Here is an 11622-nt window from a genome sequence, read left to right on the forward strand (position 1 = left end):
TGTGTACAATCATGTGTGTATGCACACGTGCTGACTTTGCCTCAGCAAAAGCACAAAGTTTTCATACTCATTTCTCTGTTTATCAGCCTCCTCAGAGACAGAGAATACCAAAAATGGAAAGTCTGTTCAGAATAGGGCTTAAGTGCTGAAACAAGAGACCCTGCATAAAACAAAGTATGAGCTGGTCCTTCCTCTAAAAGGTGAATTGAAATACATTTGTGTTTAAGCAATTATCTGACTTTGGGATCTCCATTTTGCTTCTCATTTTGAAAAGGAAAAAACCACTGAGATAAGGACAGATCTTAGTGGGCTTTGTCCAGGAAAGGTGATTTAGGGAATCTTAAGATCAAAGGAATTGAGATTTGAAAAAATTGCATGTCTATGCTATTTTCAAGCCTAAGGATGCGAGTCTTGCCTTGTGCAGAAGCACGAGCCAGGCTGATGTGTGCAGACATTGCTGGATTTAGATCCACGCAGGGTCTGATCTGCTGCTGCCCTTGACTGTGCTGCTCTCCCTTGCAGGCTGTTTGCTGCCAAGTGCAGCGGCTGCATGGAGAAGATCGCGCCGACAGAGTTCGTGATGCGCGCCCTGGAGTGCGTGTACCACCTGAGCTGCTTCTGCTGCTGCGTCTGCGAGCGCCAGCTGAGGAAAGGGGACGAGTTTGTCCTCAAGGAAGGGCAGCTGCTCTGCAAAAGTGACTATGAGAAAGAGAAAGACTTGTTGAGCTCGGTCAGCCCAGACGACTCAGACTCAGGTGAGCTTTTCCCACACCTGCTCTGACTGGAAAAGCTGCATGGGTCTGTAGAGCTTTTGTAAAGAAAAGTGCATCCATCTTCACATCTACTTCATCTGTATGCATGTGCCACCTATGCAAATTTCCAGGCACAGCTGAAAACATTCCTACTGGCAGTCTGTTTTCCCTAACCTGACTCTCTTCCTTAACCTCCTGCTTAGTAAAAGACAAAATCTTTTTGCTTTCATCAATGTGTTTTTCTGTAAGATCATAAAGCATGAATCAGACTGACTTTAGCTACTCAAGGTCTCACTTAAGTAAGGTATCAGTACGCTGTTCTCTGTAGGCATTCTTCCATCCACTTTAACATATTTTTCAGGGGATCTTCTTCACATACAATTTCAGCACTAAACTAGGAAAATGGGCAGAGCAGTAATATGATTTTCAAGAGGAATCTCTCTGCCAATTACAAATAGTACCTTTAAAAAAGATTGCAAGTGCAACACAGAAGTACTGAAGAGAATCTGAAAGTAACTGAGATGTGGGTTTGTGCCATCATAATCACACTGTTGTTTTCCAAGAAAATCAACAGTTACCATTCCATTACATGTACAAATTATATATTTGCCTCTGGTTTATGGGAAAATGTGTTACTCTGTTTTAACTGGTAGCAGAAATTATCTTTGATCTCTAATCTGAGAGTCATATTCTCCACATTGCTAAAATTTGTATTTCCACACCCGGAATACCTGGTGTGGAAATACACAAAGGTGTCTGCATGGGACCAGGGCCACTCTTGGAGCAGTGTTTTAGTTATTGTCATGCTGCATTTGCAGGACCTTGAGTGCTCTGCTCAGTAAATCTCAAGTCAGAGGCTCTGGGCTTCTGGTGAAGGGGCTGAGGCATGTGAGGCATGTGCTGACAGCTCCTGGACCATCAGCAGCCTCGCCCCCAGCAGCCCCAGGGACCCACTGTGCACCTGCCTCGTGTCCACCCACCCTTGACCAGCTCCTGTGAGGCTGTCCCCACGCCGGGAAGGCCACAGCACCTTCCCCACTGCTGTCCTCACTCACACAGCTGCTGCTGGCAGCTGCACTTGGCACCAGCTCTGAGCAGGGGTGGGCTCCTCTTCGGGACCAGACTGACTTGTGATCTGCAGTGAGGAGCTACCACAGCAGCACAAGCCAGTCTTGGTTTCAATTTCATTTCCCTTTGGCACAAAGGGGAGTTTCTTAGTCCTGGAGATGCTTTTTTTCCCTCATTATTCTCTGTTAGTCAAACCCAAACCTGAAAAACAAGCTGACAAATTAAACAAGTTGTTTGTCTCCCATTGTCTAACACAGTGAAAACACTGATCTCCCAGGGGTCTGCATGAGAGCACACAATCTGCAAAGCCCTGGCTGAGAATGTGTCCTGCTTCAATCAAATATTTATCCAGTGGACACAAGAGTAACTCTCCAATGAGCAGTATTAATCCTCACAAACCTTTCCTTAGAAATGGCATGCTGGAAAGTTAATAATGTCATGGTTATTAAAATGACTGAACTTCCCTTTAATCATTAGGCCAAAGATGCTTATTAAAGTAAAAGATAATTAGACTGCTAGGTGCATAATAATCAGACCCTAAAATGAATTAAAGTCTAATTTGTTGATTCCCCAAATGTAGTCGTTCAGAATATAAAAAATTCCATGTGTTTCTTCATGTTGAAGTCCCTATAATAATGTGATAGTGTTTTCTGGAAGAAAAATCAGTAGTCTGGTCAAATAAAATATGCTGACTTGAAAGGCTGATTTTCTCAACAAAATGTGTATTTACCCATCAACCTCTGCCACTGTGCTTGAGATTTCCCAGGACAATACACTAACACATGTAATATCACCAGATTATATGAGTATTCAGAATTTAATTATAGAAAATACAAATAATCTCTTTGGTCTACACAAGCACATAGATACTTGTATGCATTTACTGAAAAAGAGAAGTTTGTGCTTGTACATACAGACATGTTTTAATGCACAGAGGAAGATTACTGACGTTTTCTGTGGGAAGTAGAAATGAGATGACAAAGATTATATTTAATATTATTGCTGGAGCTTCAAAACATTCAAAACAGTATTCAATAACTGGAATCTGTACTATATTGAGTTAGATGGGCTTTGAGATACTTGTGTGATACTTGCTTTATGCTGTTTTGCTGCTGTAGCAGTGCAGGCAGTAGTACCTGTCTGCAGATAATGCTTCGGGAGAAGCTGAAGTTCAGCTGTGAAGGTGAAGTTGTTTATCTGGTGCTGAGATTGGGGCAGGTGAGCACATGGGACCAAGAGGTGCTGGAAGAGCACAAAGTGTCTCTGTGCCCAATTCCTGGAAATACTGAAGCATTTTCTGCGTTTCCATCCCCTGATCAGGACTTCAATTAAAAATTGAAAACATTTTTATGCTTTTGTGGCATTTGATTTAGGCAGAGCACACAGATCTGAGAGAGTCTCTTCCTGCCCACAGCTGCTTTAGGTATTCAAATAACCATGGGACAATAGTTGAACCTGTTGACTGAAGAGCAGTTCTCAAAGATCCTGTTTTCTTGGTGGAACAAGTGCAATTATATATCCTTTTTTCACCAGTCAAAAGTGATGATGAAGATGGAGATGTTAAGCCCACCAAAGGCCAAGTAACCCAAGGAAAAGGAAGTGATGATGGGAAGGACCCAAGAAGACCTAAACGACCAAGGACAATACTTACTACACAGCAGAGACGAGCATTCAAAGCATCCTTTGAAGTGTCTTCGAAGCCCTGCAGAAAGGTAGGTGCTGCAGCAGGGCCCAAGCCAGCCCTGACACCTGGCCACAGCCGCAGACAGCCCCTCCTGGGGCAATAGCAGTGCTCCCAGGGTGAAAGCAGAGCACTCTTTTTGCACAGAAGTCTTTTATGGGTAAAATTTGGTGTCATTTTCCTCAGCTCAGACTCTTTGTTCAGTAGTTACAGAACTGGTAGCGCTATTGGGGCAGAACTTGACAACACTATGCAAAAATATGATGAATTTTTAAAAGTAATTCCATACATGCAACTTTTGTTCTAAGTACAAACATTCCTCCTAACAAAACTGATTAGTGGTTTTTTGTGTTGGGTTTTTTTTTTAAACTTATGAAAAACTGCATCATTAAGCATTTCCTCCTGCAGGTCAGAGAAACATTGGCAGCTGAAACAGGGCTCAGTGTGCGAGTCGTCCAAGTCTGGTTTCAAAACCAAAGAGCAAAGGTAGGCTGTTTGTCCCATCCTCCAAAGTCAAATGCAGGCTGTGCCTCAGCGTGGGCTCTTGCCCTGGCTGCAGCTCACACTGCAGAAGTCCCACAGCTGAGCTCTGCGTGTTCTGCCTGCTCTGCTCTCTACATCCACTGGAAAGGCAACTTCCAAACACAGACATTAAACTAATATGCTCAAAGCAATTCAGGGTTGGGAGTAAATTTTGCATGCAAATCTGAACTGGAAACTGAAGTGTTTAAGCTTAGAATTGAAACTGAACCCACAACAGTGTGTGCATAAGTATAAATGGTCTGTGTTAACTGATAAGATGTTTGCAGAGAGTTTTGTAAGAAAACAAAATTGTTGCATTTGGAGCTACAAGAATGTTCTGTTCTTCTGCTTGTTTTCAGATGAAAAAGCTGGCACGAAGGCACCAACAGCAGCAGGAGCAACAGAACTCGCAGCGACTGGGGCAAGGTAGGGGATTTGTGAAAGAGCAAAGTGAGAGAGAAAGAATCTGCAGCTGTCTGGAAGTGCCATTCCCACATGACACTTCAGTAGAGCCATGCAGGGCGCACGCAGGGCTGTGGGTGACGTGTGCCATCAGCAGTGGAAGGACACAAAGGTGTGCCTGAGTGCCCATGACAGGTTACTCCAAGTTCTCCTGGTGGGATCAGACCCCAGAGGTGCTCATGCAGAAGCTGTTACCTCGTTTCTAGTAGGAATGTGCCATGTGGAAGTGTCTGCACTGGAGGAAATCTCCAGGAGGCTTGCTCCAGGCAGATCCTTCAGTTTGTTTTCTTCTGCAGGAAGGGGCACAGTGCTCAGCTGGCAATCTGCACAGGCATCAGCGTTACTGCCCCAGCCAAGGCACAGAGAGCCCCTCCTGTGCCCTCACAAGTGTCTGGACCCTGGGGCAGACACTGCACCCAGGAACTGGAACTTGCTCTGCTGCTCTCTGGGTACTCTTGAGTATCTCCAGCTCCCAAGACCTTGCAGCCTTAAATCCTCGACTTTACCCAGAGCAGAAAAACTGGGACCAGCAGGAGTTAGAGAATAACTGGGCTCTGTCAGACAGAATATATGGACTTTGGGAGGATAAGGTCCAGGACCTAGAAGCTTCAGAAATTATGTAGAAATTACAAGTCTTTCAGCTTATTGCTCAGGCCTCTACACTCAGACAAAATCTGGAAAGTTTCTCTGACTGACAGGACACCCCAGACTGCATTTGCTAGGGTTCATTGTTGCCACTGATTCTGCCCTGTTCCCCAGCAGTAACTGTTCCTCCTCTTTGCTTTGCAGAAGTAATGTCCAACCGAATGGAAGGGATGATGACATCTTACACCCCACTTGCACCACCACAGCAGCAGATTGTAGCAATGGAGCAAAGCAGTTATGGCACAGACCCATTTCAGCAGGGTCTTACCCCTCCACAAATGCCAGGCGACCACATGAACCCCTATGGTAAGGCATGCCTCATTCTGCCACATCCCAAGTAGCTGGGTCCGTGTGCTGGATCACACTCCATAGGGGCAGCAGCTTTACTGACTTTTAGAATATTTTTTCTGGGATTTGTACCAGGGAATTTGTACCAGTCAGTTTTATGTGTGTATTTTCTTGTACACATAAAGGGGTAGAACAGAGCTCATCTCAAGCTCTGAACACCTTTCAGAATTATTTCACAGTATAATTTTGATAAACAATAAGCAAGCAACATCACCTCTCCAAGCTCCACTTTTTTAAACCACTGTCCAAGACACTGAAAAATAAACAGTACCAAATTCTAGCTCCCTCACAAATTTTTCCTTTTTTCTTAGAAGCTTTGAGGAAAAAGTGCCTTCAATAAAGAGAAGTAATCTATTCATTACAAAATGAATAAGCAGCCCTGTAAGACCACTCAGATTGGATGCGTGGATTTGTTAAAGAACAGCTCTTGAGCTACTAAGAGATGGGTTACCACAGGACTTTTCTCCTGCATAGTTTTATTCTCTGTCCCAAATCAAGATGACGGTTTGCTTTCACGATTGCTTGACCCCACATCAAACGCATTACAAGCACTAAATGCTCAATTATTGGCTCTGGACTATTGCAGTGTGGCATTTAAAAAGAATGTCAGAGGATTTTTCAGACTGTGATTCTCGGCCTTGCGGTAGCCCACAAGGGCCTGTTTCAGACTCCTTTCCGCTGACCAGGAGCACTTCACTGTAGAGGCTCACATGCGCATCACTGTCCCGAGCACAGCGTGCACAGGCCAACAGGAAATCTGCTTTGGGTCTGTGTCATTACTTTTGCCACTGAGACAAGTCCATGGTGCACACCAGGAAGTTTGGGAGGTCCTGTAAGGAGCTCAGGACATATGAAGTGCCCTCGAGCAATAGGTGGCTTGTGATTTTGTTGGTTTGCTCGGCTTTCTGAGTGAAACTCCTTGGGAAGTAGGTTCTGTGCTCCAAAAGGGGTGCAGGGGATGGCACAAAGCCCTTTCAAATGAGTGTGTGAGGAAAAAGAACCAGACTAACACTTTTGCAGAGCCCCTAGGACTTGAGCTAGAGCTTTTTCTGGTACCTTCAGGGTTGAAGTAAGCTGAAATCTTAGATGCTAAGGGAAATACAAGGTGCTGTTCCAGACCAGCCCTAAAAGAGTGGAATTTTCTGAAAGGAGACCATTTTTACAGCTGTAGCTCACTTGAGGCCAGGGAAACTAGGTCTCTTCCTGGGTCCTGTCACACTGGTAGAACTTTTGCCTTGTGTGTATATGAAGACCAGTATGATTATGGCTCTTAGACCATGCCTCCCTGTCATGGGCACCCTGGTTCCACCTTTCTTGACAGTCCTGGTGCTCCCATGAGTGCTGGAGCCCGTGGAGAAGCTGGGGACCTGTTCCTCCCCAGCACCATCTGCTCCTGTTGTCAGCCAAGACTCTGTTTTGTGCTGCTGGCTGAAAGTGAAATTAAACCCTGGCAGGTTTGGGCGCATTGCTGCCGGCTGACCCCTGTGGGTTGATTTCAAGCCCTCCTCCTTGTAGGTCAGACCCTCGTAGCCAAAGCGTGCTAGCATGTGAGCACAGGAGCAGGAGTGTTCCCGCTCGCTGCAGCGTGCAGCACGTGAGCATCCGTGTGTGCTGTGTCCTCCCCGGCTGCGCAGCATCCAGCCTAACGTGTGCGTTTCATTTGCAGGAAACGACTCCATTTTTCATGATATCGACAGTGATACCTCTTTAACTAGCTTGAGCGACTGTTTTCTTGCCTCTTCCGAAGTTAACTCCATGCAGGCTAGAGTAGGAAACCCCATTGACAGGCTGTACTCTATGCAGAGCTCCTATTTCGCCTCATGAAAGTAAAGAAAACTAACAGCCGGCGTGTGTTTAGCCAGTGACTTTTCCAGTGCAGACTCTACAGCCATATGTTGCCCAGCTCTTCCTTCACAGTGACTCTGCTGCCTCTGGACTGCAAAGAGCATTTTTTTAGGAAGACTGTCTCTGTTTGCATATATGTGTATGTATGTACATATATTTTAATACCTACATACATACATATATAGAGAGACAAAACACATCCACCCGTCCCATACCCTTGATTCCCAGCTGGCGCCAGACCACGAGACAAGCACGGAAGGAACAGAAGAACCTGCTCGTCCTCAGCCTTTGATCTGGTTTGGTTTGAGCTCATCATCTTAAAAGAAATGGATTTTGTGGAAAGCTAGACCTTTTCCTCCTCTCTCTTCTCCTTTCTTTTGGATGTCTAAACTTTTTTTTTAGCCACTGATACTGACATCAGTCAACCATATGACAAATAAATCAAAGAAACTGGAGATTCCTCCTTTTCTTACTGCATGATTCATACTATATTGTGGATGAATTTCCATTTGAACTGTGAGAAGTTAATGTAAATGTGACGTTCAACATTTGTTTCCTTTCTACACTTTTTCTGCATAACCTAGATCTGCTCATTAGTTTATAGCCCTTATGCGTATGATACTGAGGAAACTGGTTAGCAGTATTTGTGGAAAAAGCCAGTGATTTCAGAGTAAGAAAGGTCTATGACCCCGGAGAGGAGATGCATGTTAGGGGCAGAGGCATTTAGGTTAGTATTGATCTTAAATAATTAAAACTAAAGGTGCTTACAAGACAGATCTATTTAATTTTTTTCTGAAGTGTGAGATCAAAATATTTACATTTGTTTGTAAGTATTGCAGTGCCAAATTTCAAGTCTAGACCATGATTGGCAAAGAAGTGTTTTTCATTCTGTTCTGTTTATTTGTTTTGCATGAGGCATAAATGTGCTGTTCTTTATTGTCCATCTGGAATAATTAAGCACTCCTTTAGTTACCTTGCCTCAGCAAGAATCAAGGATACACAGTTCTAGCCTGAAACACCAGAAGTCCTGAAATGTGCACCAGCCAGGAACAACAAACTGTGAAAGAAATGACAATGGGAAGTTCAGGTATGCTGAGCTGAAATTTTAGCAGGGCCTGCAAATCCCCCCTGCCAGGACTGCTGGCTGTGGTGCCAGCTGAGTGAGCAGTGTGAGCTCTGCAAGGACAGCCGCACCGACAGAGGGGTGGCCCAGCTGACGTCTGTCTCTGATGCTGAAGTTTAAGCATATGTCATATAGATTTTTGTAGGGCATAAAATATCATAAATAATAATAGTATAGCTATAAATATTGCCTGGTGATAATTATAATGTGGAGAAGCAGACAAGTACAGTCATGGCTCTCAGTAGAGAAAACTTCGTGGGGAATATTTGCCAGGGTAATATCAGTAATTATAGGGTGTGTTCAAAATAGAGCTCATGGGGAAAGATTGGCAGGATAGGCACTTTCTTAAATAAATACCTTTAATATATTGACCATAATAGCTGAAAAACAAGTCCAAAGCTTTCGTTAATCTAACTCCTCCAGGCTGAGGACTGGTACCAGGCCAGCATCGCAGTGTCCCTGCGGGGCTTGGCATCTTCTGTGGGAGCGTGGGTCTCCGTGGAGGGGAGCAGAGCAGGACCCCCGTAGCCTCAGCAGCAGGGAGGGAGCAGCCCCAGTGCGGGACCGCAGCCTCGGGGAGTCCTGCTGGGAGCCCCGCAGCAGCTGATGGAGACAGGCCCTCCTGGTGTTCCAGAGGCACGGGTGGGAAGGGCAGGATGATGGGTCCAAGGGAAAAAATACCATTTCCCCCAGCATGGAAGTGTGCACTGAGTATGTTGGACGTTTCTTGAGAAAGCCAAGTTTTATCTGCAGTGTAAGTGCATAGGTTCTCACTCTGGAGAGAATGAGAGCACCGTGGATGAGGCTCTGTGTGTGTGTGTGAGTGTCTGTGTGTGTGTGAGTGTCTGTGTGTGTGTGTGTGTGTGCCTCTGTGTGTGTGTGTGTGTGTGTGCCTCTGTGTGTGTGTGTGTGTGTGTGTGTGTGTGTGTGTGTGTGCGCCTCTGTGTGTGTGTGAGTGTCTGTCTGTGCCTGTGTGTGTGTGTGTGTGTGTGTGCGCCTGTGTGTGCCTGTGTGTGTGTGCCTGTGTGTGTGTGCCTGTGTGTGTGTGTGTGTGTGTGTGTGTGTGTGTGCCTCTGTGTGTGCCTCTGTGTGTGTGTGTGTGTGAGTGTCTGTGTGTGTGTGTGTGTGTGTGTGTGCCTGTGTGTGTGTGTGTGTGTGTGTGCCTGTGTGTGTGTGTGCCTCTGTGTGTGCCTCTGTGTGTGTGTGTGTGCATGTGTGTCTGTGTTCGTGTGTCCCTGTGTGTGTCTGTGTCCGTGTGTCTGTCTCTGTCTGTGTGTCTGTGTCTGTGTACATGTGTATGTCTGTGTGCATGTGTGTCTGTGTTCGTGTGTCCCTGTGTGTGTCCGTGTGTCTGTCTCTGTCTCTGTCTGTGTGTCTGTGTCTGTGTACATGTGTATGTCTGTGTGCATGTGTGTCTGTGTTCGTGTGTCCCTGTGTGTGTCTGTGTCCGTGTGTCTGTCTGTGTCTGTGTGTCTGTGTCTGTGTACATGGGTATGTCTGTGTGCATGTGTGTCTGTGTTCGTGTGTCCCTGTGTGTGTCTGTGTCCGTGTGTCTGTCTCTGTCTCTGTCTGTGTGTCTGTGTCTGTGTACATGGGTATGTCTGTGTGCATGTGTGTCCCTGTGTGTGTCTGTGTCCGTGTGTCTGTCTGTGTCTGTGTGTCTGTGTCTGTGTACACGTGTATGTCTGTGTGCATGTGTGTCTGTGTTCGTGTGTCCCTGTGTGTGTCTGTGTCCGTGTGTCTGTGTGTCTGTGTCTGTGTACACGTGTATGTCTGTGTGCATGTGTGTCTGTGTTCGTGTGTCCCTGTGTGTGTCTGTGTCCGTGTCTCTGTCTGTGTCTGTGTCTGTGTGTCTGTGTCTGTGTCCCTGAGTGTGTGCGCGTTGTGCAGGGGGGCAGAGCTCAGTCCAAGGACCGTCCTCCCACTGCTTGAGGTGCAGAGCCCGTGTCCCACACACAGCCTTGGCCAGTAAAGGGACTGGTGGCTCTGCGAGGGTTCCAGGGGACTTTCCTGTCCCTGTCCCTGATTGCTGCCATCCCCAGGAAGGTGGGTTTGTTGTGTCCATATGCTTTGCCTAGTGACCATTCCCTGCTTTCTGGCAAGGACGTGGTTTCAACTGAGCATTGTGACCCCCTGGATATATTTTGAAATGGAAAGGATTTTCTTTTCTTACCCATCCTGTTCAAGTATTTTACCCTTTCTTTGTGTAACAAAATAATTTCCTTTCTCTCTGCATGATAGCAAACATCTATAAAGAACTCAGGTGATCCTCACTGCTTGCAGGGCAGAAGCAAGCAGGTTTCATATGGCACATGTAAACAAGTCATTTGTCACCACTGACCTCAATGGAGTCATCATTTCCCTCTTCTCCCCTCTGCTGTGCTACTTTACAGTCATAGAAAAGCCTCTCAGATGCACCAGTTTGTAGACGCCTCATACAAGCACAGCCTTGCTTCATATCTCATTACTGGCAGGATCAAAATGGCATTTTTGGTGTTTACAGGGACTTAAATGAGAACTATAACATGACCTATAGTTTGAAGAACTGCCTTGTCCCAACTCTACCTCTGCATCTGGGATGGATGTTGAAAAATAATCCATCTCCAAGGAAAAAATCAGACATCCCATTTTATAGCTGAAGTATAATTCTTTGCTGATTTTTTGGATGACTGTTTGCCACCTTTTTTTTTGATGCTTGTACATACTATCTCCTCTCCCTTGGTGTGTCGTATGATGATGCCTTAGCTGTTTGTTGCCCCATGTTCTGCCACCCTTGGAGCCACACGCACGCACACATTCAGGCCCTTGGCACGTGTAACATCTCCATGCCACGGTGGGCCGCTGCTGGTCCAGGGAAGGAATGCATAGGCAATGATTTCCAGTGGGCCTGCAATAGCTGGCAAAGGCCAAAGTTCATTAAAGCAAAATAAATGTCACTTTCTTTTTGTGGAATAAATTATCCTACTGGAGTGTGATCATTGTGGTTTTAACCTGGGACCTTGCAGTAAAAGATTATACAGCAACCTCTGACCTCTTTGATTTCTGCTTTACTCTTCTGTTGTCAAGGGAATGTCCCTGATCAGGTGAAAGTAAAATGTTTAATGGGCCATATCACAGTAATACCTTACATTGAGTCAAATTGATAAACTCTTGCCAAAAATTCTTAGCATCTGGCA

The 11622-nt window shown here is 45.6% G+C and overlaps 1 protein-coding gene across 1 annotated transcript; it reads left to right on the plus strand.

Moving 5' to 3' along the window:
* Positions 1-550: 550 nt before the first annotated feature.
* Positions 551-7778, plus strand: LMX1B (LIM homeobox transcription factor 1 beta). Its single transcript, XM_036393997.1, has 6 exons — positions 551-755; positions 3354-3532; positions 3910-3987; positions 4383-4449; positions 5275-5436; positions 7145-7778. Exons 1-6 carry the CDS (start codon positions 551-553, stop codon positions 7300-7302), a joined length of 849 nt encoding a protein of 282 aa, XP_036249890.1. The 3' UTR covers positions 7303-7778.
* The last annotated feature ends 3844 nt before the right edge of the window (positions 7779-11622 follow it).

Source organism: Molothrus ater, chromosome 20 (genome assembly GCF_012460135.2).
Source record: "Molothrus ater isolate BHLD 08-10-18 breed brown headed cowbird chromosome 20, BPBGC_Mater_1.1, whole genome shotgun sequence".
In the NCBI taxonomy this organism is placed as follows: Eukaryota; Metazoa; Chordata; class Aves; order Passeriformes; family Icteridae; genus Molothrus; species Molothrus ater.

Coding starts and splice junctions, on each gene's coding strand:
- LMX1B (XM_036393997.1), top strand. CDS start 551: ATGGAGAAGATCGCGCCGACAGAGTTCGTGATGCGCGCCCTGGAGTGC. Junction 756..3,353: donor CCCAGACGACTCAGACTCAG/GTGAGCTTTTCC, acceptor TTTTTTCACCAG/TCAAAAGTGATGATGAAGAT. Junction 5,437..7,144: donor CGACCACATGAACCCCTATG/GTAAGGCATGCC, acceptor TTTCATTTGCAG/GAAACGACTCCATTTTTCAT.